The following is a 26,826-nucleotide window of genomic DNA, read 5'->3' as shown; positions in this document are numbered from 1 at the left end:
GAAAAAAGAAAGAGCTAGTGGGTGACTCTAACGAACATCTACATATAGAAGGAGGATAGCATAACAACCTTTTGTTTTTGACCAGTTTTCTCACTAAATGGCTTTAAGTCAAAGTCAAACCAAAGGTATATGGTCCATGGGCCGTAACCCCTAGAGCTAATACCCCAACAGTTATGGGCCCATCCACAGTCAAAAATGAAAGTCAAATCAATTAAGAGAGTTTATGGGCCGTCCTGCGCACTCTTTCTAGTTTCTACTTCCAAAGACAGCATCTTCTGTTCCTCTGTGGACCTGTGGCTACGGCTTTGCCAATCGGGCCCATCTACACTTGGGCCCGGGGGTGGGCTTATTTGGTGAAATGTCGACAAAGAGACCACTTGCAGAATTAGATCCAGCTCATCTGAGCTTTTGAGGGCCTTCATCGTTGACCAAGAAGGTCAGCGTCTATAGGGTTTACCGTAGACTCCTAGACTCAAAGCTCAATCATCTTTTTCATGGACAGAAATCTATACAAATCAGAGACTCCACTTAAATTTAATCTGCAAATTTCTCATCAACCAAACAAAGAACAAAGGATGAACTCCATTTTCAAGATTTTACTTCCCCTGCTACTCCTATGGCGCAGTCTCGTCTCTATTGCACCTTCCTGCTGAACTTTGCAACCCTCGTGACATGAAAACACTCCTCAAATCAAGCAGCTCTTCGGCAATCCTTACCTTCTCGCTTCTTGGAAAGCACACTGATTGCTGCAAGGTCTGGCACCAGGCCGAATGCGCCTCTGGTTGAACTTCACTGGTTCAGTACCTAGCTTTCTGGTGTAATAAAATTCACTAATAAAGCACAATACTACCATCAATAGAAAATTAGCCTCCAATTGGGGTTCACAGACCCACCATGATGCGCGACCAGCAGAAAATAATCAATGAAAACTGTACTAATCCCCCATATCTAAAGGGGATCCAATTCATATCTGAAGATGCAGAAACCATTTTCATACTTGCTCAAAAAGAAAATTAAAAAGTTGATAATTAAAAATTTGCAAACAAGGTTGTAAAATGATCAATTTCACTATTTCTTGTTGGTTCCAAAAGTTAAACCCACAATAGTTTGTAAAATCAGTGTTTTCTTTTTCTTCCTTCCCACCATACAAGCAAACACATTATCCCCAAACCTCATATGACAACAATTTTATATTTCCACGTTCAATAATCAGTGAATAAGAATGGTGAAGTACATAATTGAATTGAAGATTCATATCACAATGGAGACTCCTTCCATTCTAATCTGTTTAGTCCGTCAACGATAGCCTTACGGAACTCACCGTTGTGGAGAAGAAAGGATGAAACATGCCCCCCCGTAACCCATCTCACTTCTGAACCTGGCCAGGCCTTCTGCAGTTCCAGCACAGAGTGTTTTGGAATGTATCCATCATCCTGAACTCATGATTGCAGTATTATAGAGTGAGTAAGATTGTTTTGAAAAGTCACAACATACTAGCTGTGAAACAATTCCAAATAAGATAAGACACACATAGGTTTCTACTACAACAGCGATAGCTTCCATTCATATCAAAATTAAAGTGACAGAAGTTGTGTTGCAGAGCAAAAGGCAAAAATACTATGATATGGTACTTACAGTAGCAGCAACAAATATAACAGCATTAGGATTTTTGGGAATTGGAAATCGTGTCACATCTGTGAGAGAGAGAACATTTCGCAGCCGTTCTCTCACCTCCTCGAGAGTCAATGCAGCCTCCTTTGCTGCAAGTTCCTCCCTCAGTGCTTCCCATGCAGTGGCATGCTTTAATATCCCCTCACAGAATGCCACAACTGCGGAGTGTGGAGATAAAAAAGGAAGGGTTGCAATAGGTGTGGGGTGCAGAGAACCAACCATTGCAGCATGAACTCCTCCTAGATTCCAATAAAGCACCAAATATTGAGAAGAAAAGGCAATAAAGGGTGTGAATACTCGACACACAAAATTGTTTGATCATTTTGCAACTAATTTCATATACAAGCAACTAAATGTGTTAAACTTTCACAGACAAAAGTATCAACCAAAAAAGTTACGATCTTTGATAAAGACATTCAATACTCTTACCCATGCTTAGTCCACAAACACCCATCTTGCCAAAACCTGCCTCTGATTCCAGCCAATGTAAAAGACCACGAGTTTCTTCTATGGTTGCTCTTCCTAATAAAAGTAAGTCGCTAACACACAAGAGTTTTGCACCACGCTGCAACACAGGACGTCTTTGTCCATAAAAAGGGCTGCATTTCACACGTTTAGGCATAATGAAAAGCTTATACCTTTAATTGTAAAGGTCAGAAAGAAGATTTGCTTCCATCTCTTTTATAATACTTGACTAGAAAATTAAATCCAACCTCTCTAGCACCATGGTTGCAATGTTTTCCTTCAATAGTGGTCCACCAAGGCGCAATCTCCGTTCAAATGTATGATCCCCAGTGCCTGTAGAAAGAAGCTAACTTGTTATTCTAACAGCTTCACACTAAGTTTCAGATCCAGTAGAAAGTATCGGAAGGAAACAAGTGGTGAAAGCAATATTGCATGTTGTACATATGGTTATATTTGAAAATAAACATAAATCTTGCAGGTTTGCACACACACAATCCACTCCTTTTGGAACTTTCCCTCGAGTAGCTCAGATTTTCTATGCAATTAGTCAGGATGATAGGTAATGTATCGCACTTTCATCAAGTGGACAATAATCACATTCCTTGAATTTCAAACATTGCATGTGGTCATCAAAGCTTCTTAATGAACATTGCATTTTCAAGGAAAAAACAAGCCTATTGCATGACTGCATAACAATTCCAACGAGGAATATGTAATGTGTTGAAGTCTTTAACATAATCCAACTCTTCTGGACTCTCCTTTCAACAATACTAGCTATCACCATCTCAGAATATCTGTCAAAAATTATGTTCTTCGCTAAAGCATTTCAGAAGAACATACACCAATATGATGTAACCTTCCATAAACACAATCAAAATCAAACTAAAGTCCCCAATTAAAATGCCACCCAACCGGGAAGACTAACAAGTAATATGGAATCCTGAAATTCACAATGGAGTTAGTTATCATCAAATTTCTCAAATCAAACCCCTTATATAAATCTTCCACGCAACCTATGTGAAATAGTCAATTAAATCCACGTCTAAATAACTTTAACTGCTGAAAGTGCACCACTTTACCTGCAAGATGAACCACGCAGGCCATCTTCTGTGGCGGCACGCATTTAGGTGAGAGAAATGCAACTCTTCCATGGTGGCTCTCTGGAGGCAATGCACCAATAAGTTGCTCATTACAAGGAGTTCTAAAAGTACCTTCTCTCAAGCAAGCAGTTTTGGTCTCCCAAACTGTCCTCCAAATGGGTTGGATCAAACTTGGAGGCCAATTTTGGCCCTCAACTTCAGGGAACAGCTGCTTTATCATTCTCTCCAGCATGTCAAGCCTTTTCCCACCCCATCCTCCAGAGAAGAAAGGTGGGCTTATCTTTGTTCTGTGCATGAATGCACCATAAACATGGTCCAATACGTAATGGAGAATTCCCAGATTGACTGTGACCATGTTGGAGAGAACCCGCAACAGTAATTGCCCAAAAATAAACAAAAAAATTCAGATTGCGATTAAATTGGAACGATTTGAAAGAACCCAGAAGTTAAAATACGCAAAATACGATTACTTGAAGACCACAAAAAGGTGATATTGGATCTATTTTTTGAAGCTAGAAGCTTGTGAACAAACAAACAAGGTTTCGCTATCTAATTTTGATAAGGTTTACGTATAAAAGGGACTTGCAGAAATTCATTCGTGAGGAGAAGAAGAAGCATGAAATCTAGATCTCGGGTACGAAACAATCAGAGTGTGATAAGAAAAATCAACAAATCAGAATACGAAAAAAAAAATAAAAAAGAACCGAAAATTTGTGAATCGAATACGCAATGCGAAACGGAGAGGAGGATTGAAGCAGATAAGATGTCTCAAACACGAAACAATAAAAGGGGATTGAGGTGAGAAAATCAAGGGAGAACCAGATTAGGAGTGAGCAGCGATAATATAGGAATTAGGAAATATTTAAAAAAAAAAAACTGTGGGTTGGGGCTGTGAAGGTTTTTTGGTAGGAACGAAACTGGTAATGACACGGTGGTTTCGGGTCCCACGTTCGACAGCGATGTAATGCAAATCCACAATTTATGGGCAGCTGAAATCCCTCCTAAATGAAATTTCTGAAATCTTTCTAATCTCCACCGTATATTTCATCTAACGATCGTATTTATTGCCACATCATCAAATATCTTACAGGTATTTTGCAACAATCAAATTAACTTTTTTCATCTCTCTGCACACCAACCCCATAGATGAGATCAATGGTTGAGATTAAAAATATTTCAGTAATTACAGGTAAAAGGGATTTCAGCCCCCCTCATCCCGTAGAGAGTCTAGAGACTTTATCCGCAGAAGTCGAGCAATAAGAACAAAGTGCAGTTGATTTTGAAACTAGAGGATAAGATGCACCAAAAAAACAACAGAATTATCAATTTCTTCGCAGTTCAGTTGTAATATTGTAGAAAATATGCATATTTAAGGAGAAATTATTAGTTTATATATATATTATTTTAAGTAATACAGCAATCAGAGTGATGGAAATGGATTGAGCCTAGCCACTGGCACACAAACAAGGGGATGAGCCTTTGGGAGGGTAATCCCAGGTCCCTCTTCCATGTCAACAGGACCATCAATCTTCCACTCAAAACACTGAAGCATAGCAGCCAGAGTTGTGTGCACCATTTGCAGTGCTAATGAGATTCCAGGGCACCCTCTTCTTCCACTTCCAAAGGGCAGCAGGTGAAAATGCTGGCCCCTCACATCTAACTGGTTCCCTCCAACAAACCTCTCCGGACGAAATTCAAGTGGGTTTTCCCAGTGGTTTGGGTCCCTTCCTACAGCCCATAGGTTCACAAACAGCTGAGTCCTTGCCGGAATTTTATAACCATTGATAGTACAGCTCTCAGTGGACTCTCTAGTAATAAATGGAGAGGTATGAAGCCTTAGTGTTTCCTTCACTATAGCTTGGATGTAGGGAAGATTAGGAATATCTGATTCTTCTACTAGTCTTGTTTTTCCTACTACAGAATCAATCTCTTCCCTTGCTTTCTCCATTATGCTGGGGTGATTGATTAGCTCTGCCAGTGCCCATTCTGTAGTGTTGGCATTTGTGTCTGTTCCAGCTGCAAATATGTCCTGCATAGTGCATACCCGAAGCAGAAATTATATGTTAACTTGTATAGGTTTAAGCTTACTGAGGATTATTAACTTAACAATTTACCATTTGTATTCCTGCAAATATGTCCTTCAATACCATGTGAATTCAACATTTACCCCATGAAGTTAAATTTATGAGAAGACAGATATTTTACCATCAATTTAATTCAAAGAGACATTACCAGGATGAAGGCCTTAATATTCTCTCTGGTCAACTTCATCTCTGAGCTCTCATCTTCTGATATATCAAGTAAAATATCAAGCAGATCCCTAACTTCACCACCTCCACTCTTCCTCATCTTTCTAGCCAATATGTGCTCTTCTATAATCCTCACCACCATCAAATCAAATCTGTCACGAACCTGCTTCAGTCTCTTCCCAAACCCTTGCAAATCTAAGTTCTTACAAAACCAGATATAATCTGACAAATTAAACTTTCCTGTAAGTTCAACTACATCTTGTACCAACTTCCTCACTCCATCAGCTTCATCTTCATTATCTGAACACCTCTCGCTCATCAACATTCTCGACACCACATTATTCGTTAGCCTCATAAGTTGTGCAGCAACGTCAACGGTCTCCCCAGCATTTGCTTTCTTTAAGATGAAAAGCAAGAACCGCCTTATCTCTTCACGCCTGACTGGGAGTAGAAGTTCTAGTGTTCGGCCACCAAGAAGTTCAGACATGCAAATTTTCTTCATGAACTTCCAGTAAGGTCCATAAGGAGCAAAGGAGAAATCAACAGAGCCATATGTAAGGTAATCAACGGCCGCTGTTTTGGGTCTATCCGAAAAGGAGTTTTCGTGGGTTTTAAGGAACTCTTTAGCCATTTCTGGAGAGGAAACAACAAGACAAGGGACCGAGCCCAGCAATATGTGCATTAGGGGTCCATAGCGTAATGAGAGCTTGTGAAGAGCTTGGTGGGGTAAGGATCCAAGGAGGTGGAGGTGTCCAATGATTGGTAAGGCCATTGGACTAGGAGGTAGATGATTGGAAGTTCGAATTTTGTTTAGAATTGCTCGGACAACAATCATTGAGACTAACCAAACCAGGAAAAGTACGATGTAGCCTTCGAAATCTGCCATGTCTGAATCTTGGTAGACAAACAGGAATTCACTTCTTTTTGAAAATCAGGCAGGTGGTATTCTAAAAATCTACAATACATATATAAATAATATGGCACTTGAGGAAATTTTGTACCATGGGGTTTGGGCTACTTGGTTGTCCTAGTGGTTACTGAAAAGGATGTGCTATATATTCTATGTTAAAGTCTCCGCCCCTGCTATTGATTATATAAGAAAGGATCTGTCCTGACATGTTTGTGTGCTGATCTTAACATTCTAAATTTAATTTGTTGCTTTTGTTTTCATTCTAACATCTTGTATTGAATTATGAATTCTAGCATCTTGTCTACCGCGCAGCTGCCGCAAACGGCCGGCCAGGTTAGATACCATGATATTTATGAGACCCAGTCATCTGTTAATGTATGTAAATGAGATCCAGTCAAGGGGGACTAAAGGAAGAAAAATTCTAAGAACCTTGGCCTGATTTAGTATGCTGGAGCACTATTTTACTAGGTTATAAAATAACAGTTCTTTTTTTGGTTTTTTAGGTTCTCTCTAAAATTCACAAACAAAGGCTGACAGCTATGCTATGGGATTTAAGCTACTACCACATTTGACAGATTTTACAAATAAGATCTAAATGCGTGATTCTAGATAAAGGAAAGCATCATTTAAAAGGAAAAACTTGAATATTTGTGAATTGTGTCTGACCTCGTCAATCTCAGCGCTTTACTTCAGCTGTTGGGCAACTGCTTCAAAGGCTTTGGATAGAAGTATCAGCATTTTCTTTCATCCCTTAGCCTCTGCTTCTTCACTTGCTAGGTTTAATGATCCTAAACCCTAAAATCTTTGCCTTATCTTTGAAACCCTCCCAATGCCAATGCTGGGAGTCCTTTTTTGACGAGTGTATCTCAAACTCAAACTTGTAAGTAGACATATTTGATCAAAATAAACCAGGAGTTCCAGAAAAACCAGGTTCTGATTCTGATACCTGCTTGTGCTGCTGTCTCGGCATATTCTGCAAGTACTCTCGCAAAATCGGTGATTTTACATGCCCTCGCTTCAAAACTGGTGAATCTTGCTTTCTTTCTGGATCCATCTCCTTCCGGCGAGACCTCACGAATAGATTGGTCTTTCCGTTTCACAAGATCAAGAACATTGCCCCAATTCTATACTTTCCAAGTATCAAATTAGGTTTCCAAAAGCAATTTTTGAAATGCATTACCAGTTGCAATTTTATTTCTCGGTTTCTTCTGAAAATTCTCATCACGAGCTGGGAGCACGCACGTACGAGAAGGAAACGACTGCAATGGCAAGCCACGAGCACGAACTATCCAGTATCCAAAACCGACAAATAAGAACCATGTACGACGATCAAACTACAATTGTCGAACCAAGCCGTTTGATAATCTTCTACAAAGAGGGAAGTCAGCAATAGTTTTCTTCAAATCCCTAGCCTCCCTCTCCCAAATAAGCAAGACAGCTACAAATGTCGAGCTGTGTGGCCTTTGCTCAACGGCTACTTAGATCTTCTCTTGCAAAAGAGGTATTCTTATACATCACTGTTGTTTCTGTATGTTGTTTTCATTGCTTTTACACAACCTCTTTTGTGACCCGGTGTGTTAACTTGCATCAAGTTGGATCGAACTTAAAACCTTCTGTGTCTTAGTTGGCTGTACTGACAACTGGTGCGCCATCTGTTTGACAATATGCGTAGCCCAACTCCATCACGTAGTTAGTTAGTTCCCTCATCCTCAGTACATCCAAAGTGAGCCGGGGGTATCGCAATTTTTGGTCACCTAAAAAATTGACCATGCGTTCCAATATGAGAACTCAAAATTTCAAATTGTTCTAATATACACAATCCAACAGATTTCGACCTTTCGGTGACTAAGTTAGAGCTGGTAAACTCTTTACGTGACCAAAAGTTGTATTACCACACAAAGTAAGCCATATGTGCTTGAATACAAACAACTGAACAAGTGACAGATTACATGAAAATGTAATAACACAGCTCCATTATGACAAGTACAACATACAACCCTTCTGCATCAAACTTTCTAGACAAATGAGTTCCTATCTTGAAACACTTTGAACATATAAGGCATAAGCGTCAGTCTTAGGATCAAACATCAGACAAACTTAAACGGGCGGTAGGATAACAGATAAGAGAGTGAGCTATTGCCCCTGAGTATATTTTCACTGTCTCAATATCCACCTTGCCTCCTCCTTCAAATTTCCAATCAAGGCATTGAACCAAAGCACCTACAGTTACATGCATCACAAATGAAGCATGTGATGAACCTAAACATGCTCTCCTCCCGCTCCCAAACGGAAGGAAACTATAATTATGACCCTTCAAATCCATAACCTTGGTAGAGTTATCCAAGAACCTTTCAGGCACAAACTTGTCAGGCTCAATCCACATGCTTGGATCACGCATTATGGCATACACATTGATGAAAATCTTGGTTCCAGCCTTAATATCATAGCCATTAACCTTCATGTCCTCGAAGCATTGTCTCCGGAGTAAAGGTCCAGGAGGATGCAGCCTTAAGGTTTCCTTGATGACTGCTTGGAGATATGGAAGGCTTGGAATGTCTGATTCTTCCACAAGCCTTTTAGAACCCACAACTGAGTCGATTTCGTCTCTGAGTCTCTTGAATACTTGAGGATGATTGAATAGCTCTGCCACAGTCCATTGTGTGGCCGATGTTGTAGTATCAACAGCCGCCAAGAACATGTCCTATCATATTGAACATCAGATCCTAGACTATAATAGGACAATATCACTGACAAAATTGGCTGGACTCCAAGAAAGTTAAAAATACTAAACGAAATATCAAAGTAATTAATCTCACCATGAAGAAACATTTGATATGACCCCTAGTTAACTTCACTTCAGCATCTGGGTCCTTATAAGTCTCCAACAATATATCCATCACATCTTTCTCTTCAGTCCTGCTAGATTTCATCTTATCATCTTCTTCTTTTTCGTACTCCTTCATGATCTTCTCTGCTAGCTCATCATACCGCCACGTTGCCAATCTGAGCTTCATACCATTACCAAAAATGTCAAATTTCTTAAGAGGACCGTACACTTCAATGAAATAAAACTTAGCTGCCCTTTCCACAATGTCTTTGACCAATCTCCGAATCTCCATAGCTTGATCAGGATTCTCCAAGCATCGCCTCCCTATTGCCATCCTACAAATGATGTTTTGTGTAAGAGTCTCTAGCTCCACACTCAAGTCACACGGTTCTCCATCTTTGGATTTCTTTTCTAGTGATTTTAGTAACTTCAATGTTTCTTGTTCTCGAATATGAATAAATTGTTTGAGCTGCGATCCTGCAAATAGCTTTGTCATGCAAAGTTTCTTCACGAACCGCCAGTATTTTCCGTAAGTGCTATTGATAAAACTTAGTCCTCCATATATGTTGTGCTGTGTGGTACCTGGACAAAACTTAGAAGAAAAAACAATGTCATGGGTTTTCAAGATTTCCTCAGCTGTGATAGCAGCGGAAACAACAACATAGGTTGTGTTAACCATTTGTATTCGCATAATAGGACCATATCGGTAAGCTAGTGTTTTAAGGGCTTCAGGTAATCTAGAGCTCAATAGATGAGTGTGACCAATGATTGGTAAAGCAGGAGGGCTTGGTGGAAGCCTCAGCTTGTTGGAGTCATTTATCAATTTGATAATGGGGCCTATCACTACGAAAGAAACGATCACGGAGATAAAGAAGAGGAAACAATAGCATGAAACATCAACTAGAGGATCCATGGAATGATTGATGTTTTAAGAGGCTTTCAAGAACTCTTACAAGTGTTACTAAATTTTCCATGGAATGATTGATGTTATTGGATTGTTAATACTAGATATCACAATAGTCCGCACATATCAGTGTGTGCGCGAACTTGAAAGCTAATCACAGACAAAAATTCCAGCTAATCCTTAATTAAATTATCCATGTAGAACCCAGTTTTCCAATAGTGGGGTCTTTGCTTACCAGCCCCTCTCTTGTGGGACGCATATTTGGACCACTCTATGGACACAATTATTTAACTGCTCTGTCCATATCTGAAAGGCACAGCCGGCAGCCCTTGTACATATGCTTCACTATGGACCAACTGCAATGGTCCACTGGTTCAATGTCAAGGTGGGGACAGATCACACATTGTGATTCTTCATGCGATTCAGATTTCAGGGTGTAAGTCTGTTCTTCCTTAATCCGCTCGTTATTTTGTACCATGGAGTTTGGGCTACTTGGTTGTCCTAGTGGTTACTGAAAAGGATGTGCTATATATTCTATGTTAAAGTCACCACACCTGCTATTGAATATATATAATGATCTGTCCTAACACGTTTGTCTCACCGCAGACAGCCGGCCAGGTTAGATACCATGATATTTATGAGACCCAGTCATCTGTTAATGCATGTAAATGAGATCCAGTCAAGCGGGAATAAAGGAAGCAACCCTGAGCTCATTTAATAAGCTGGAGCACTCTTTTACATTGTTATAAAATAACACTTCTTTTTCTTTTTTTTTTAAGTTCTCAAAAATTCACAAACAAAGGAAGACAGCTACGCTATGGGATTTAAACTACTACCGCATTTGACAGACATTACAAATAAGATCTAAATGCATGATTCTATATAGAGGAAAGCATCATTTAAAAGGAAGAAACTTGCATATTTGTGAATTGTGTCTGACCTTGTCAATCTCTGCGCTTTACTTCAGCTGTTGGGCACTTGGGCAACTGCTTCGAAGGCTTTAGATAGATATATAAGTATTTTCTTTCATCCTCTTAGCCTCTGCTTCTTCACTTGCTAGGTTTTCCAAAGCAAAATCTTTGCCTTATCTTTGACACCCTCCCAATGCCAATGCTGGAAGTCCTCCTTTGACAAGTCTTTCTCCAACTCAAACTCGCAAGTAGACACGTTTGATCCTAATCGATCATGAATTCCAGGAAAAAAAAATCATGTTCTGATTTTGATACCTGCTTGTGCTCCTGTTGCAGCATATTGTGCAAGTACTCCCACAAAATCGGTGATTTTACATGTTCTCGCTTCAAAACCGGTGAATCCTGCTTTCTTTCTGGACCCATCTCCTTACGGCGAGACCTCATGAATAGATTAGTCTTTCCGTTTTTCACAAGATCAAGAACATTGCTCCAATTCTATACTTTCCAGCTATCAAATTTAAGTTTCCAAAAGCAATTTTTGAAATACATTACCAAAACTATCCAGTATCCAAAACCGATGAAGAATAACCAAGTACGACGATCAAACTACGAATGTCGAACCAAGCCATCAAATAATCTACAGGGGAAAATCGACAATAGTTTTCTTCAAATCCCTAGCCTCCCTCTCCCAAATAAGCAAGACGGCCATCAGTCAATAACAATTGTCGGGATGTGTGGCCTTTCATCGCGGGCTGTGTGGTTCTTCTGGGCCTTTGGGCTCTTCCACTGGTCTTCATCGCGAGCTTTGGGGTTCTTCTGGGGCTCCAGACTGGTTTCATTGCGGGCTTTGTGAATTGTGGTACTCCCTGTGCTGGACTTCAACTAGTTCCTGGGCTTTTATCTGGGCTCTTCAAGAACTCATATGCCTTGCGCGGCCCTGTGCCACGTCAGATTAGTCAAAGGGTAAAGCTACCTTGGATCTTGGGGGAAGCTCAGGTGTTTGACCATCTTTTTGTGGGGTCTGCGTTTGACTTCTTTTGTTTTGCTAATTTGCTAGTCTGTGCTCGACGGCTACTTAGATCTTCTCTTGCAAAAGAGGTATTCTTTTACATCACTGTTGTTTCTGTATGTTGTTTTCATTGCTTTTGTGACCCAGTATGTTAACTTGCATCAATTTGGATCGAACTTAAACCTTTTGTCTTAGTTTGCTGTACTTACAACTCGTGCACTATCTGTTTGACAATATGCCTAGCCCAGCTCCATCACGTAGTTAGTTAGTTCCCTCATCCTCAGTACATGTACATCCAAAGTTCAAGGAAACAGAAAAAACTGTACTGTAAAGAAGCCATATGTGCTTGAATATACAAACAAGTGGCATAGATTACATGAAAATGTAATAACACAGTACAACATATATACAACCCTTCTGCATCAAACTTTCTAGACAGATGAGTTCCTATCTTGAAACACTTTGAACATACAATGCATAAGCTTCAGTCTTATGATCAAACATCAGACAAACTTAAATGAGCGGTAGGATAACAGACAAGAGAGCGAGCTATTGCTCCCGAGTATATTTTCACTGTCTCAATATCCACCTTGTCTCCTCCTTCAACTTTCCAATCAAAGCATTGAACCAAAGCACCTACAGTTACGTGCATCACAAATGAAGCATGTGATGAACCTAAACACGCTCTCCTTCCGCTCCCAAACGGAAGGAAACTATAATTATGACCCTTCAAATCCATAACCTTGGTAGAGTTATCCAAGAACCTTTCAGGCACAAACTTGTCAGGATCAATCCAGATGCTTGGATCACGCATTATGGCATACACATTGACGAAAATCTTGGTTCCGGCCTTAATGTCATAGCCATTAATCTTCATGTCCTCGAAGCATTGTCTCCGGAGTAAAGGTCCAGGAGGATGCAGTCTTAAGGTTTCCTTAATGACTGCTTGGAGATATGGGAGGTTTGGAATGTCTGATTCTCTCACAAGCCTTTTTGAACCCACGACTGAGTCGATTTCGTCTCTGAGTCTTTTGAATACTTGAGGATGATTGAATAGCTTTGCCATAGCCCATTGTGTGGCTGCTGTTGTAGTATCCACAGCCGCCATGAATATTTCCTATGAGATTGAACGTTAGAACTATAATTAGGGACAATATCACTGATAGAATTTGATGGAATATCAAAGTAATTAATCTCACCATGAAGAAATATTTGATATGATCCCTAGTTAACCTCACTTCAGCATCTGGGTCCTTGTAAGTTTCCAACAATATATCCATCACATCTTTCCCTTCCGTCCCGCTAGACTTCATCTCATCATCTTCTTCTTTCTCGTACTCCTTCATGATCTTCTCCGCTAGCTCATCATACCGCCACATCGCCAATTTAAGCTTCATACCATTACCAAAAATGTCAAATTTCTTAAGAGGACCGTACACTTCAATGAAATAAAACTTAGCTGCGGTTTCCACAATGTCTTTGATCAATCTCCGAATCTCCATAGCTTGATCAGGATTCTCCAAGCATCGCCTCCCTATTGCCATCCTACAAATCATGTTTTGTGTAAGAGTCTCTAGCTCCACACTCAAGTCACATGGTTCTCCATCTTTGGATTTCTTTTCTAGCGAGTTTAGTAGCTTCGACGTTTCTTGTTCTCGAATATGAATGAATTGATCGAGCTGCGACCCTGCGAATAGCTTTGTCATGCAAAGCTTCTTCATGAACCGCCAGTATTTTCCATAAGTGCTATTGACAAAACTCAGTCCTTCATATATGTTGTGCTGTGTGATACCTTGACCAAACTTAGAAGCAAAGACAATGTCATGGGTTTTCAAGATTTCCTCAGCTGTGGTAGCATCAGATACGACAACATAGGTTGTGTTAACCATTCGTATTTGCATAAGAGGACCGTATCTGTGAGCTAGGGTTTTAAGGGCTTCTGGTAATCTAGAGCTTAATAGATGAGTGTGGCCAATGATTGGTAAAGCAGGAGGGCTTGGTGGAAGCCTCAGCTTGTTGGAGTTGATCATGGGACCTATCGCTACGAAAGAGAGGATCACGGAGATGAAGAAGAGGACACAATAGCATGAAATATCAACTAGAGGATCCATGGAATGATTGATGTTTTCAGAGCCTTTGAACTCTCATAAATGGTAGTCAAATTTTCAGGTGGTATATAGTTAGGGATGGGAAACTCAATGTATAAACTGCAGCAACTAATAAAATTACGAAAAATGCTAAGAATCTCAGTATTTTTTTGTCCCAATTATTATTATTATTATTATTATTATTTTGATGACTGAGAATTACTTAGTCCAACATCTCCACCGGACGCTTAGGTCAGCTCTAAACTCGAGCCGTTAACCCAACCCACTCCACGTTGGTGACAGTTTAGACCGAGTCAAAATCCATGCAGCGAGAACGCCGAAATAGCTAGGTGTGAGAATTGAACCTGCAACCTCCCATAATTACAAGAAGTTCACCATCTCTACCAAAGATTTTTAGTCTGAGTTATCCCAAATGTTGAGGTGGACACACATGATTCATGTGAAATTGTGGGTTCCACATGTCCTACATGATCCATATGAAATCATGTCTGTCCATCTTTAACATTTGGGATAGCGGGACAAAAAAACACTGGAATCCCTACAGCATCTCATAAAATTAAGCAAACACCAAACCCTAACAAACCAGATTTCACGTCATACTAGTTTGCATTATTGGATTATTAATTCTAGATATCACAATGCTCCTCACATATAAGTTTGTGAGAGAACTTGAAAGCTAATCAAAGACAAAAATTTCCAGCAAATCCTTAATTAAATTATAAATGTGGGGTTTTAACTTACCAGCCCCTCTCCTGTGTGACGCATACTTGGACCACTCTATGGACCACAATTATTTAACTGTTACGTCCATAATTCTGAAAGCAGCAGCCGGCAGTTCTTGTACATATGCTTCACCCTGACCAGAGCAGGTCCACTGGTTCAATGATAATTCCGGGTGTTATTAGTCTGTTCTTCCTTAATTAATCTGCTCGTTATTGCCTATTAGTGGTGCGTCCAAGTCTTCGTTTGCCCCACAGTGGTCCTAAGAATCGTGACCACCAAAATAAACAAAAAGAATGCTGAAATCACTCTCTATTCAAACTCTAAATCAACTTACAAATAATATTTTTTAAATCCCAATGAACAGAGCAGAATAATTCAGAGCAAAGCAAAGGCAAAACAAAACAGAGCAAGATGAGAGGACCATCATAATGATTGAATCCATGAGGATAGCAGATGGTGAAATCTCACCCTCCAGCACCCAAATCATTCATATGGAATAAACAAAAAGAACAAATCAAATTATTAAACTTGATGACATTCCCATATCCCCAATATCGTCAATTTGTCTCTTTGACTGTCATGCAACGATGATCTGTCCTTATATATAAGGAAGTTATCAAACTCATCACTTACAAACCTAGAACCCAATAACTTAAGAATCTAATCTGCCATGACAACGTTCCTCATCGTCTCCATATGGTTCATCGTTGCTTTTTTAGTCCACTTCTTCATCAAAAAGTACCTTAAATCCCACAAAAGGGTTGATGAGCCGCCAAGCCCACTAGCCCTTCCCATCATAGGCCATCTCCATCTAATAGGCTCGGTCCTGCCCAAGTCCTTTCAAACTCTGGCCCAAGTTTATGGCCCACTCATGAAGATCCGTCTCGGTGCATCAACGTGTGTTGTCGTCTCCAATGCTGCAGTGGCGAAAGAAATCTTCAAGACCCAAGAACTCAATTTCTCCTCCAGGCCTGAATTTGGGTCCTCTGAGCATTTTATCTACAGAGGATCGAGATTTGTGACGGCGCAGTATGGTGACTACTGGCGTTTTATGAAGAAACTGTGCATGACTAGGCTCCTCGCGGTGCCACAGCTCGACAAGTTCATCGATGTTCGAGAGGAAGAAAAGATCAAGCTTGTAGAGTCGGTGATGAGGTGTTGTAAGGAAGGTAGACCGTGTGATTTGAGTAGTGAATTGACGACTTTGACGAACAATACAATTTGCAGAATGGCAATGAGCACAAGGTGTTCGGGGAAATGCGATGAGGCACAGGAGATTAAGGAATTGGTCCACACATGTTTGATGCTCGCAGGGAAACTGAGTCTGGGAGATGTGTTGGGTCCTCTCAAGGTTTTTGATTTCTCTGGTACTGGGAAGAAGCTTGTGGGGGCTCTGACAAAATATGATCAGCTTGTGGAGAGAATCATGAAAGAACATGAAGACAAGGCTAGTAATTTTTCTCAAGGAGAGAAGAAAGATTTGATGGACATATTGCTTGAGACTTCTCGAGACCCAACTGCAGAATTGAAACTATCCAGAAAGGACATCAAATCTTTCTTGCTCGTAAGTTGCAAATTCCTTAATTTAATCAAAATATATTCATATATGATCGATGTACTGTGAAATTGATAGTGTTTCATGCAATCCATTGATACATAGGATCTATTCTTTGCTGGGACGGATACATCATCATCAGCAATGCAATGGGCCATGGGAGAGCTCATCAACAATATAAAAGCATTCAAAAAGCTTAGAGAAGAGATCAACACTGTTGTGGGTTCCAAAGGGCTAGTCAAAGAATCAGACGTCCAAAACCTTCCTTACCTCCGAGCAGTCATAAGAGAAACCTTAAGACTCCACCCATCAGCACCGTTGATCATAAGAGAATGTGCTGAAGATTGCAATGTCAATGGCTGCCTTGTCAAGGCCAAGACTCGGGTGTTGGTCAATGTTTATGCAGTAATGAGAGACCCAGAGTCCTACACTAACCCAGATGAGTTCATGCCAGAGCGGTTCTTGGAGAGCTCAAATGAGAAAATTGGAGAGCATCAGATGGAATTCAAGGGTCAGAATTTTCGGTATCTGCCGTTTGGGAGTGGACGGAGAGGATGCCCCGGTGCATCACTAGGCATGCTGATCATGCATGCAGCAGTTGGATCCTTGGTGCAATGCTTTGATTGGAAAGTCAAGGAAGGAGAGGAGGTTGATTTAAGCCCAGGATCAGGATTTGCTGCAGAAATGGCTCGACCGCTTGTGTGCTACCCAATCGAGCATGTCAATTCTCCATGATTAAATTTCTGCCATGGAAGATCAAATAAAGAAACTGTACATGTCAGTTATGCAAAGTACAAGCCTTTTGTGTTATAATCTTTGTATATTATTACAATTACAAATTTCGTTTCATTTGAACCAGAAGCCATTGATAAGACAAATAATGGACAAGGCTTGTCTGTGGCTGGCATAACTGCAACATTTGTAAGGAAAAATAACAAAACATCATCCAAAACTGAGCTGCAGAAAATAAATCAATCTGAAAAAATTGGTCCTCTATTTTCAAACTGGTGTAATGATAGATGGGTAATACCATTATCAGAAAATATGCAGCAGAAACTGAATCTGGCCCCATATGTACATTGTTCATACTCAAAAACCACCAATTGTTACTACTTACTACAAGTCCTTCAAAGAATGAAGGCCACAAGAAAATCCTTCTGTCCTTCAAAGAATGAAGTCAACCAAGAAAGACCTTCAAAGAATGAAGGTGGCAAGAAAAACCTCCAAAGAATGAAGGGAAACAAAACAAGGTTACATTATATTGTTCCTACATCAAAAAGAAACTAGAAACTACTATGCCTGCTGTACCTGCACCAGAATCTTCAGAAGAAGAAAATTTTCCTTTAAGAGATTCAGCAAGATTTGAAATGGAAAATGATAATGAGAGATATTATCATGAGAAGATGCTGGATCTTACTGCACAGGTATGCAGTCCAATATCCTGTCCTCCAATCTTCACTTATCCTGTCCTCCCAATGTTGCGGTTCAAAATAATGTCAATCATCAGAAGATGATCAATTAACGCATTGACATCAATGTGCGGACTCGCTTTTCTCTTTCTGCCCTTTTAGCACTGGGAGTCCTTTTCAGCCTCTGCAACTCCTCCATCACCACCTTCTCAACTGAGTCAATTGAGTTCAGAAGCTTTTTCTGTGGCGTGAGAGATTCTGATCCACTGGCAGATTCATTTGTGATGTCCCGAAGAATCTTTGGTAATTTACCAACAGAAGAAGGACAAGATTTCTTTCCACGTTGTGCACTTGGAGACTCTGTGGAGATATCATGCTCAAGTTGAGCACCTGACAGGGATGGAGAAGAAATGAGAAACCTTTGGCCCTGAGGTCCTAGGCTCTCAATTTCCTGGCCTTCAACTTCTCCAGAACGAGCTCTTCTTCTTTCAATTGCCTGGCCATCAGTGATTCCAGAACTAGAATATAAGTCAGAATGATCTCAAAGTCTAAGTGCATTACACACACACATTGAGTCAGCCACATATTAGGTGACTAAGAATATGATATTCTTAGAAAGAAATGTTTACATGATTCAAGAACTTGAGTCAAGATAGAGATCTCATAAACTAGACAGTGCGCACACAAGGCATGTGCAACACTTGCAAAGTACAAATGTGAAGAGAACACATTTAGAGGATTAAAATTCCTTCATGTTAGCCTTGTTTCTAATTCCATTAGTGGTAAATTGTTTTGACTACATAATTGGTTTAGAATACTTCAACAAAGTCTTTTTTATAAAAAAAAAAAGTGAAATAATGGAAACCTTAAAAAGCACAATTAATACAACAGAAAATCAAATGTGAAAGAAAACATATAATATGCCCATCAATACCATATTACTTTGAGCAGATACAAAACCATTCCTGTTCTCTGTTAATACAGGAACAGCATTTTACAGTCATCAAAATACCTCTAGCAGCAGCTATGTCTCAGTTATAAAGTTATTGGACAAAGAGAATTTATCTTCTTTTCTTTATAGCTTATCCAAACCATGCGGTTTCCTATTTTAGGAGGAAAAACACAAGGGCAGTTTTTGCTTCTAGAATTTCATGGAATGCATAACACAGTGACATTAAGAAGAATAACCAGACAATCATAGTTATGTGTGTGCATATTAATAACCGAAGAACCTCAAACAACCAAGCAAATGATCCAAAAAAGCAAAAAATTAAACATCAGATTTAGCCCGGACAGAAGAATATCAAACATCAGAGCCACAACATATGCAATCCGATAGAAATTGGAGGAAAGAGAATGGTTCTGACGACAACTATCAAAGCCACAACAATGCAACCACATAAATTAAATCATCTACCATAATCCCTAATTTAGGAAAACCCTAAAACGAAAAAGAGGGAAGAAAGGTATGATTCCCGTCAGGATCAAAATAATTAATCACAGAAAACTATAGAATATATCTCCCATCAACATAAATTCACGGAAATTTCAAAGAATATCAAAGAATGTGAGAATTACCCTCACAACAGCAGTGATGTCACGAAGAGGGGTTCTAGGGTACCACGAAGGCAACACACTACTCGTAACACGACCCCTTCCTCGTCGAGCACTTCCCATAGGCGGCACATTCTCTCTTCCAGCTGTTACTGGTGTTCTGTGAACATATCGTGCGCGACCAGTTCCGGTTCTTGGAGTTCCTAAAATACCCGTCTGAGGCCCATTTCCGGCTCTTTGAGTCCTTAAACCGTCCCTTACAAGCCCCCCACGAAGCTCTCCGCGGATGGTACCCAAAGGAGATCTAGATGTACTTGATTCTGATACAGGCTCGTCTTGAAATATCCCTAAAATACTTGAACGCCGGCGGGCAAACTCTACCGCAATGTCCTGTGGCCTAATGATTCTATCTCTTGGTTCAGCCATGCTTACATAAAAACAAAGAAAAAGAAATAGTCGTAAATCAGATCACCAGTGTAACAAATTGAAGATACCGTTCTCATCTTTGGAAAACCTCGAGTTTCCAAGAAAATCAGAATTGCTGCAAAACCTTACACTAAAACTGAGAAAGTGAATCAATCATATCACAAGTGCCAGTAAATTAAAGAAACCTCCCCCATTTACTCGAATACTCGATCTCTCATTTTCACGGTGAACCTCGAGTTCAGAAAAAAAAAATGAGGATTATAAAAAATCAACGGCTAATTTCCGAGAAAAAAAAAAGTAATCACGAAGGATTACGGATTACCCTGAGACTCACAGATGCCGATAATTCAACAAATCTCCTATTCTTCGCGGAAAATGAGATTCAAGTAGAATGAAATTTACTCGGGAGACAAACAGCAGTGAACCGAAGATGACATAGATTAAATCAGTCAAGAGAGAAGATTTGCTTCAGCTTTACCTTGAATACGCTAGGGTTTGAGGGGTCTGTCTCTGCTGTTGATTAAAGTAGAAGAGGAGCAAGAAGGAGAAGTCGATTCAGGCAAAATTTCAAAATGAAAAAAATGGGCGGTATATAGCCCAAAAAACTGGGAGCCGGATGGTCGCTGGTTATGTGTGATTCAAATTTCAAATTCGCCCTCCCACAATGCCGCTCAAGGAGCTGTCTTCAGTTTTTACATTTCACCGCGTGAAAATTTTATTTTAGTTAAACGTATGAATCTTTTTCTGTTTTTTTTTTGTTTACAGCCTATCCAAATCAGTTTTTATATATAGAGTTTTTTATTTATTATAGTTTAATAAATAACTAGTGAATTTATATATAATGTGTGTATATATATATAATACATATTGAATTTACCCAACTAGCTCTTCATTGTCAACAATATAATTAAATATTAAAGTACTCTAATGACTAATTAGTGGGTTATTTGTTCAAATCTCTAATCATATGTTACCTTGGACAAGTCATTATTCGATGCGTATAAGAGAGGACAATTAATATAATAGTCAGGATCAAATATGGGACAAAACTTGTTAAGAATAAACAGTAATAGGAATTTCAACAAATATATATATATATGTATGTATGTATGAAAATTCAAGTGAAGGATCCCCCACTTTATTTAAAATGAGGGATCCATCTAACATCATTCATTGTATGTAAGTGTGGCCCCCACACATGATGGGGTCAACGTGTGAATGGTGTTATATGGATCCCGCACCTGAGAAGCCCTCTATATATGTATGTCTGTGGGATATATAATTTAGAAATTGTTATTCATTATTTATTAAATTGCTTCAACATGGAGATGAGATGTCCATGGATCAGAATTGGTACATCATTAGTTAACATGCATCTTTGTTCCAGGGATAACAAAGATCGGGCGAGACAGCGGTAAGGCATGGACCTTGTGGTCTAATAGTCCAAGTACAATTATTATCTTCACCGCATGAACCCTTGTCCCTATCATGTATGTAAATATCGAACCAATGACATTCATGCGACCACCAAAACTCACAATAAAACTACGTCGTTCCCCCAAAATTTGGACGAAACCGAAAGGAATAACTAGCACCAGGATATGTGAGTGAGTGTATTCCGAGCTCGTCATTGTCGGACTTGCAGTGCAGACTAAGCACGATTCCAAGACCTATGTCATTGGTAATATCGACAGTTGTTTTTGGCTTGAAAAATGTAAATGCACCACATATGCTCATCACCATCATCATACTTGTCAAAAACAACGAAGTAGAATAACCCATTGTTTTTGCGAAAGATAGTTGGTGAACATGAGACCATGTAACGTACCCTATATATTTATATACAGAAATTCTCATATGTTAACAAAAAGTGTGGACCAACTTTATGGATTTATTTGTCAACCATAGTAAATGTGTGACCCCCACTTATGTTGTGTTTTATTACAACCATTGGATTTTGATCCACACTTTTTGGTTCACATAGGAGAATTCCTAATACATATATATATAGAGATATAATAAATTATTTCTATGTTATGTGCTTTAAAAAGACTTCCATATATGTGTTGATGCATTTTATCTCAAAAAATGGAAATTAATACGACAATGGTGTGGGTTGGTGGCACTAACTTAACCAAACCCAACCCTAATAGGCAAACACAGGGTCAAGTGGGTGGGCCCAGGATTTTTGCAGCCCGCTAGATTTAGAACTACTTCAGCCCAAAAGGGTATGAGGCATCTCGTGGGGGCATCCGCTATTGGGCTTCTCCAATTTCTACCACAGGAGAGGACGAGGGAGAGATCAGAGATTGCACCACCTTCAAAATTGATATCAGCCCACCAGCTTCTTCGTCATAACCCTGTTCCCCTCAATTTTCAGTTGTGAACAATGTCTCTTATGAATACTGATCGATGGGCTTTAACTGGGCCCACTTTTTCAAAGCCTCCAGGCCCGTAGATGCTTTAAGTTTGAAGTTTGAACTGTATTTAAACACCAATTAGCTCTTCATCGTCAACGATATAACTATATATTAAATTAATCTAATTAAAAATTAGTGGGTTATTGGTTCGTATCCCTGGTACTCATATGCTGTTTTTTTTTTTTTTTTAAAAATACCACAAAGAATTACATTTGTGGTTGGAATCAAACATTGGGCACACATATGTCTAACCCAATCGATTGTCAACAAAGTCAATTCTCGTTGGTACTCATATGCTGATTTTGAGTAGTCGTTATCGGATGTGTTATGAGAGTAGAATTGCATAAGATAATTAATAGTCAAGGTAAAATATGGGACAGTCACTTTGATGATAGTTTAGCTAGTGAATTTCTCATATATATATATATGAATTTATCCAATTAGTTCTTCATTCTCAGCAATATAATTACTAGTTAGTGGGTTATTAGTTTGGATCTCTAATCATATGCTAACTTGGACGAGTCATTTTCCGATGTATATGAGAGAGTATAATTAATATAATAGTCAGGAAAAAATAGTGGACAAAACTTGTCAAAAAACACAATAATTATAATTTAATGTAAAGACTAAAATGCCACATTGGTATGGCATATACTAGTAAGCTCATCTCACATTGAAGACGTGTTTTCTTTACCAAAAAATAAATGGTGACAACCCATCAAGAACAAATTCGTGTGGATATGTGACCCAGAGCTGACAATATCTTCAATATATTGAGGTGAGAGTTCAAGGTTTCAAGAAATAAAAAAGCAAAATATAAATGACATATAATTTAAAACTTGTTATTTCGTATTTATTAAGCTGACTCAACATGGATACGAGATGTCCATGGACCAAGATTCATACATCACTAATTAGCATGGAGTAGAATTCCATGGATAACACAGCTCGGGCGAGTGTGCAAGGCATGGACCTTGTGGTCTCACAGACCAGTTACAATGATAATAGTTACCACACGAAGTCCTGTCCCTGTCATATATGTAAATATCGAACCAATGACATTCACTCGACCACCAAAACTTACAATAATACTGTGTCGTTCCAAAAAAATTGGGATGGAAGCCGAAATCAAAGCCGGAACCGTGATATGTGATTGTGTGTTGTCCGAGGTCATCACTGCCGGACTTGCAATGCAGAAAAAGATCGATTCCAGGACCTATATCATTGGTAATATTCACATGTGTTTTTGGGAAAAGTGAGAATGCATCACACATGCTCGTCACCGTCATCATACTTATTACAAACAACAAAGTAGAATAACCTAGGGCTGTTACTGGTATGGTAAATTATCCATTGGTATACCATTTCCGATCAATTGGTTACCGAAAATAGCAGAAGATTGGTATACCGTTACCAATTGTTCGGTACGGTAAATTTACCGATGATTTCGGTAACGGTAACGGTAAGCAAAGTTCAAAACCGGTAAATTTCCCGATTACCGACATATATATTAAATATATATTAATATTATTTTTAGTTTTAGTTTTATTTAATTATGACCATTAGATTGATCTAATTTAATCTAGACCATTGATTATTTTTAGGGTTATCATTTATATATCACTCGTAGCAATTTCATTAACTTTAAAGCAGCGTTTGCTACATAACAAAATGCTTTGCTGGTATTGATTACATGCTTTTCTTCTCCATTTCCATTATGGTCTTTTATCTTTATTTATCTTGTTTCTTCTAGCTTTCATGCTATGGAGTTTAAAACACTTCGGATACTAAAAATATTAGAAATTAATGAAATGAAAGATTTTCCGTTATAGATTGTTGGAATAATGTTATGTGAATTCTCCTTTCTTTTTTTCTCCGATTGATATGTATTTTCTCTTATTCACATGTAGCACAATGATCATTCTCATTAATCTATCATTTTTATTATTGGTATTGTAGGCAAGATGAAAGTGTTGTAGTTTCATACAATGACTATTAAGCACAATGCTACTTGATGTATTTTTTTTCTTTCTCTTTTTTAAATAAGTTTAAGAATTGGTAAATTTACCAATTACCGACTTACCATTACCGATCGATCGGTATACCGACCATCGGTATACCGACTCTTCCGGTAACAGTAACGGTAACATTTTTTGAGCTACCGAAAGAATTGGTATGGTAACGGTATTCCGTGTTTGGTAACGGTAACCGTACCAATAACAGCCCTAGAATAACCCATGTTTTTTGCGAGAGATAGAGATGGTGGTGAATACGAGACCATGCAGTGCAAACATATATATAATGTTTTATTAAAAATTATTCCATCTATGAGTTGGTGCATCTATATATTTATAGATGTAGAATGCCATTAAAAATGATTTCATCTAGGTGCGTTGGATATCCAAAAATGGAAATTAAATATGATAAGGTGTTGGTTGACACTAACCTAACAATCTTATCAAAGACGAGGTCAATGTGCACCAAACCCAAATCGGTGGGAAGGGTGACAATTAGGCCCACCATCTAAACCAGTATGAATATAAGGAATAAAATGTTTCATGACTAATTGTTCAAAATGGCCCAAGATCTCTATAGCCTGTTACATTTAAAACTACGGCAGCCCATGAGGGTATGAGGAGCCTTATGGGCCTTCGCCAATGTGGATTCAATTGACAAGTCCACAGCGAGATGGGGTTGTTAGAGTAAATCCAACCCTTACCTCAAAATAGGGTACATGATTTCTTCTATTTTAATTCAAAAATAATTTTTAAGTGATCTTTCTAATACAACTTTAATCATATAATATTAATTATTTTGAAGCCAGAGAGATATGCAAGAGAGAATAAAAAATAATATTATGAAATTTTGCGGATTCTTGGCATACCGCAAAGTTGGGGCATAGCAATAGGATACCTGTTGGAAGACGAAAGTATAAGAGAATTAATAATCAGGATAAAATATGGTAGAAAATTTGTTAAAAAAGAATATGGTGATTTGAATTTTAAGAAACAAAAAGAAAAAAAAATATAAATGATATATAATTTAGAACTTCTCTTTCGTTATTTATTAAATTGACCCAACATGGAGACGAGATGTCCATCGATCAGAGTTCCAGGGATAACACATCTCGGGCGTGCCAACAGTAAGGCACGGACCATTTGGTCTCATAGACCAATTATAATGATCATTGACACAACTATCCTTGTCCCTCTTAAATATGTAAATATCGAACCAATGACATTGACTCGACCAACAAAATTTACAATAATATTGTGTCGTCCTAAAAAAATTTGGACGAAAACAAAAATAAAAGCCACTATGATACTTGATTGTGTGTAGTACGAGGTCATCATTACTGGACTTGCAGTGCAGAGAAAGCTCGACTCCAAGAGCTGATTCATAACCTAAATCATTGGTAATATTGACATATGTTTTTGGGGGGAAAAAACCGATATCCATTACACATCACCAACATAATACTTATTAGAAAAAACAAATTAGAATAACCCATGTTTTTGCATGAGATGGTTGGTGAATATGAGACCATATAATATATATACATATATATTACCCTCAATCCTGTATGACACGTGTTATAATCATTTATTATAAATACACATGAAAGATTCACTTAACATCAAACACTCGAACATAAATAAGAGAGGAGTACTTGGGACTGATTGTCCTGAACAGCCCATTCAGCCAGTCTTGGCCCATGATTTTTGTAGCCTATTACATTTAAGATTGCGCCAACCCATGAGGGTATGAGGAGCCTGTTGGGCCTCCGCCATTGTGGACTCAATTGACAAGTACATGTGTGGTTGTAGGCTGATGAGAGGTTCCTTCAATTGCTACCGCAAACTATAGCATTTGTATCAGCCCACCAGCTTCTTCGTGGCGCATGTAGACTAGAATTTGATATTAAGACTAAAATGCCACATTGGTCTGGCATATACTAGTCAGCTCTTCTTACATTCAATACGCGTTTTCTTTACCAAAAAATAAATGGTGACAGCCCATCAAGAACAAGTTCATGTGGATATGTGATTCAGAGCTGACAATATCTTCAATATATTGAGTTGAGAGTTCAAAGTTTCAAGAAATAAAAAAGCAAAATATAAATGATATATAATTTAAAACTTGTTATTGCGAATTTATTAAGCTGACTCAACATGGATACGAGATGTCCATGGACCAAAATTGATACATCACTAATTAGCATGGATCAGAATTCCATGGATAACACAGCTCGGGCGAGTGTGCAAGGCATGGACCTTGTGGTCTCACAGACCAGTTACAATGATTATAGTCACCACACGAATCATTGTCCCTGTCATGTATGTAAATATCGAACCAATGACATTCACTCGACCACCAAAACTTGCAATAATACTGTGTCGTTCCAAAAAAATTGGGATGGAAGCCGAAATCAAAACCAGGACCGTGATATGTGAGTGTGTGTTGTCCGAGGTCATCACTGCCGGATTTGCAGTGTAGAAGAAGATCGATTCCAGGACCTATATCATTGGTAATATTCACATGTGTTTTTTGGAAAAGTAAAAATGCATCACACATGCTCGTCACC

The 26,826-nt window shown here is 38.8% G+C and overlaps 6 protein-coding genes across 8 annotated transcripts; 1 reads left to right on the top strand and 5 right to left on the bottom strand.

The window, feature by feature from the left end:
• Positions 1-467: 467 nt before the first annotated feature.
• LOC119994085 (protein ABHD18) lies at positions 468-4,098 on the bottom strand. 3 transcript variants are annotated; one of them, XM_038841202.1, is made up of 6 exons: positions 3,216-4,098; positions 2,385-2,469; positions 2,101-2,270; positions 1,636-1,910; positions 1,322-1,433; positions 468-778 (listed from the first exon to the last, which is right to left on the bottom strand). In XM_038841202.1, exons 1-6 carry the CDS (start codon positions 3,589-3,591, stop codon positions 615-617), a joined length of 1,182 nt encoding a protein of 393 aa, XP_038697130.1. In that variant the 5' UTR covers positions 3,592-4,098; the 3' UTR covers positions 468-614. The 3 variants fall into 3 exon arrangements, with proteins under 3 accessions (XP_038697130.1, XP_038697132.1, XP_038697131.1); XM_038841204.1 differs by having other exon boundaries at positions 675-812; positions 3,216-4,097; XM_038841203.1 differs by lacking the exon at positions 468-778 and having other exon boundaries at positions 1,049-1,433; positions 3,216-4,097.
• A 460-nt stretch (positions 4,099-4,558) lies between these two features.
• On the bottom strand, positions 4,559-8,097 carry LOC119994054 (cytochrome P450 93A3-like). The gene is made up of 2 exons (XM_038841200.1): positions 5,469-8,097; positions 4,559-5,265 (listed from the first exon to the last, which is right to left on the bottom strand). The coding sequence occupies exons 1-2, from the start codon at positions 6,369-6,371 to the stop codon at positions 4,657-4,659; spliced, it is 1,512 nt and encodes a 503-aa protein (XP_038697128.1). The 5' UTR covers positions 6,372-8,097; the 3' UTR covers positions 4,559-4,656.
• Positions 8,098-8,262: 165 nt separating this feature from the next.
• On the bottom strand, positions 8,263-11,055 carry LOC119994039 (cytochrome P450 93A2-like). The gene is made up of 2 exons (XM_038841199.1): positions 9,212-11,055; positions 8,263-9,096 (listed from the first exon to the last, which is right to left on the bottom strand). The coding sequence occupies exons 1-2, from the start codon at positions 10,133-10,135 to the stop codon at positions 8,476-8,478; spliced, it is 1,545 nt and encodes a 514-aa protein (XP_038697127.1). The 5' UTR covers positions 10,136-11,055; the 3' UTR covers positions 8,263-8,475.
• Positions 11,056-12,534: 1,479 nt separating this feature from the next.
• On the bottom strand, positions 12,535-14,157 carry LOC119995662 (3,9-dihydroxypterocarpan 6A-monooxygenase-like). The gene is made up of 2 exons (XM_038842165.1): positions 13,246-14,157; positions 12,535-13,163 (listed from the first exon to the last, which is right to left on the bottom strand). Exons 1-2 carry the CDS (start codon positions 14,155-14,157, stop codon positions 12,543-12,545), a joined length of 1,533 nt encoding a protein of 510 aa, XP_038698093.1. The 3' UTR covers positions 12,535-12,542.
• Positions 14,158-15,528: 1,371 nt separating this feature from the next.
• On the top strand, positions 15,529-17,242 carry LOC119994009 (3,9-dihydroxypterocarpan 6A-monooxygenase-like). The gene is made up of 2 exons (XM_038841197.1): positions 15,529-16,441; positions 16,538-17,242. Exons 1-2 carry the CDS (start codon positions 15,548-15,550, stop codon positions 17,165-17,167), a joined length of 1,524 nt encoding a protein of 507 aa, XP_038697125.1. The 5' UTR covers positions 15,529-15,547; the 3' UTR covers positions 17,168-17,242.
• A 158-nt stretch (positions 17,243-17,400) lies between these two features.
• On the bottom strand, positions 17,401-20,418 carry LOC119994023 (protein POLYCHOME-like). The gene is made up of 3 exons (XM_038841198.1): positions 20,300-20,418; positions 19,420-19,823; positions 17,401-18,337 (listed from the first exon to the last, which is right to left on the bottom strand). The coding sequence occupies exons 2-3, from the start codon at positions 19,819-19,821 to the stop codon at positions 17,951-17,953; spliced, it is 789 nt and encodes a 262-aa protein (XP_038697126.1). The 5' UTR covers positions 19,822-19,823; positions 20,300-20,418; the 3' UTR covers positions 17,401-17,950.
• Between the last annotated feature and the right edge of the window lie 6,408 nt (positions 20,419-26,826).

The sequence above is a fragment of the Tripterygium wilfordii genome, chromosome 3 (assembly GCF_013401445.1).
Source record: "Tripterygium wilfordii isolate XIE 37 chromosome 3, ASM1340144v1, whole genome shotgun sequence".
Lineage (NCBI taxonomy): Eukaryota > Viridiplantae > Streptophyta > Magnoliopsida > Celastrales > Celastraceae > Tripterygium > Tripterygium wilfordii.
The sequence above is the reverse complement of the archived record's forward strand: the minus strand, read 5'-3'. Positions and strand labels throughout refer to the sequence as shown.

Excerpts from the sequence above, each read along its gene's own strand:
- LOC119994085 (XM_038841202.1), bottom strand. The coding sequence starts at position 3,591 with ATGGTCACAGTCAATCTGGGAATTCTCCATTACGTATTGGACCATGTT. Across the intron at positions 2,271-2,384 it reads GCAACCATGGTGCTAGAGAG|CCCTTTTTATGGACAAAGAC; the intron begins GTTGGATTTAAT and ends TGTGAAATGCAG. Across the intron at positions 1,911-2,100 it reads TGTTTGTGGACTAAGCATGG|GAGGAGTTCATGCTGCAATG; the intron begins GTAAGAGTATTG and ends ATTGGAATCTAG.
- LOC119994054 (XM_038841200.1), bottom strand. The coding sequence starts at position 6,371 with ATGGCAGATTTCGAAGGCTACATCGTACTTTTCCTGGTTTGGTTAGTC. Across the intron at positions 5,266-5,468 it reads ATATTAAGGCCTTCATCCTG|GACATATTTGCAGCTGGAAC; the intron begins GTAATGTCTCTT and ends TGCACTATGCAG.
- LOC119994039 (XM_038841199.1), bottom strand. The coding sequence starts at position 10,135 with ATGGATCCTCTAGTTGATGTTTCATGCTATTGTTTCCTCTTCTTTATC. Across the intron at positions 9,097-9,211 it reads ATATCAAATGTTTCTTCATG|GACATGTTCTTGGCGGCTGT; the intron begins GTGAGATTAATT and ends TCAATATGATAG.
- LOC119995662 (XM_038842165.1), bottom strand. The coding sequence starts at position 14,157 with ATGGATCCTCTAGTTGATATTTCATGCTATTGTGTCCTCTTCTTCATC. Across the intron at positions 13,164-13,245 it reads ATATCAAATATTTCTTCATG|GAAATATTCATGGCGGCTGT; the intron begins GTGAGATTAATT and ends TCAATCTCATAG.
- LOC119994009 (XM_038841197.1), top strand. The coding sequence starts at position 15,548 with ATGACAACGTTCCTCATCGTCTCCATATGGTTCATCGTTGCTTTTTTA. Across the intron at positions 16,442-16,537 it reads ACATCAAATCTTTCTTGCTC|GATCTATTCTTTGCTGGGAC; the intron begins GTAAGTTGCAAA and ends ATTGATACATAG.
- LOC119994023 (XM_038841198.1), bottom strand. The coding sequence starts at position 19,821 with ATGGCTGAACCAAGAGATAGAATCATTAGGCCACAGGACATTGCGGTA. Across the intron at positions 18,338-19,419 it reads ACATCACTGCTGTTGTGAGG|GCAATTGAAAGAAGAAGAGC; the intron begins GTAATTCTCACA and ends ACTGATGGCCAG.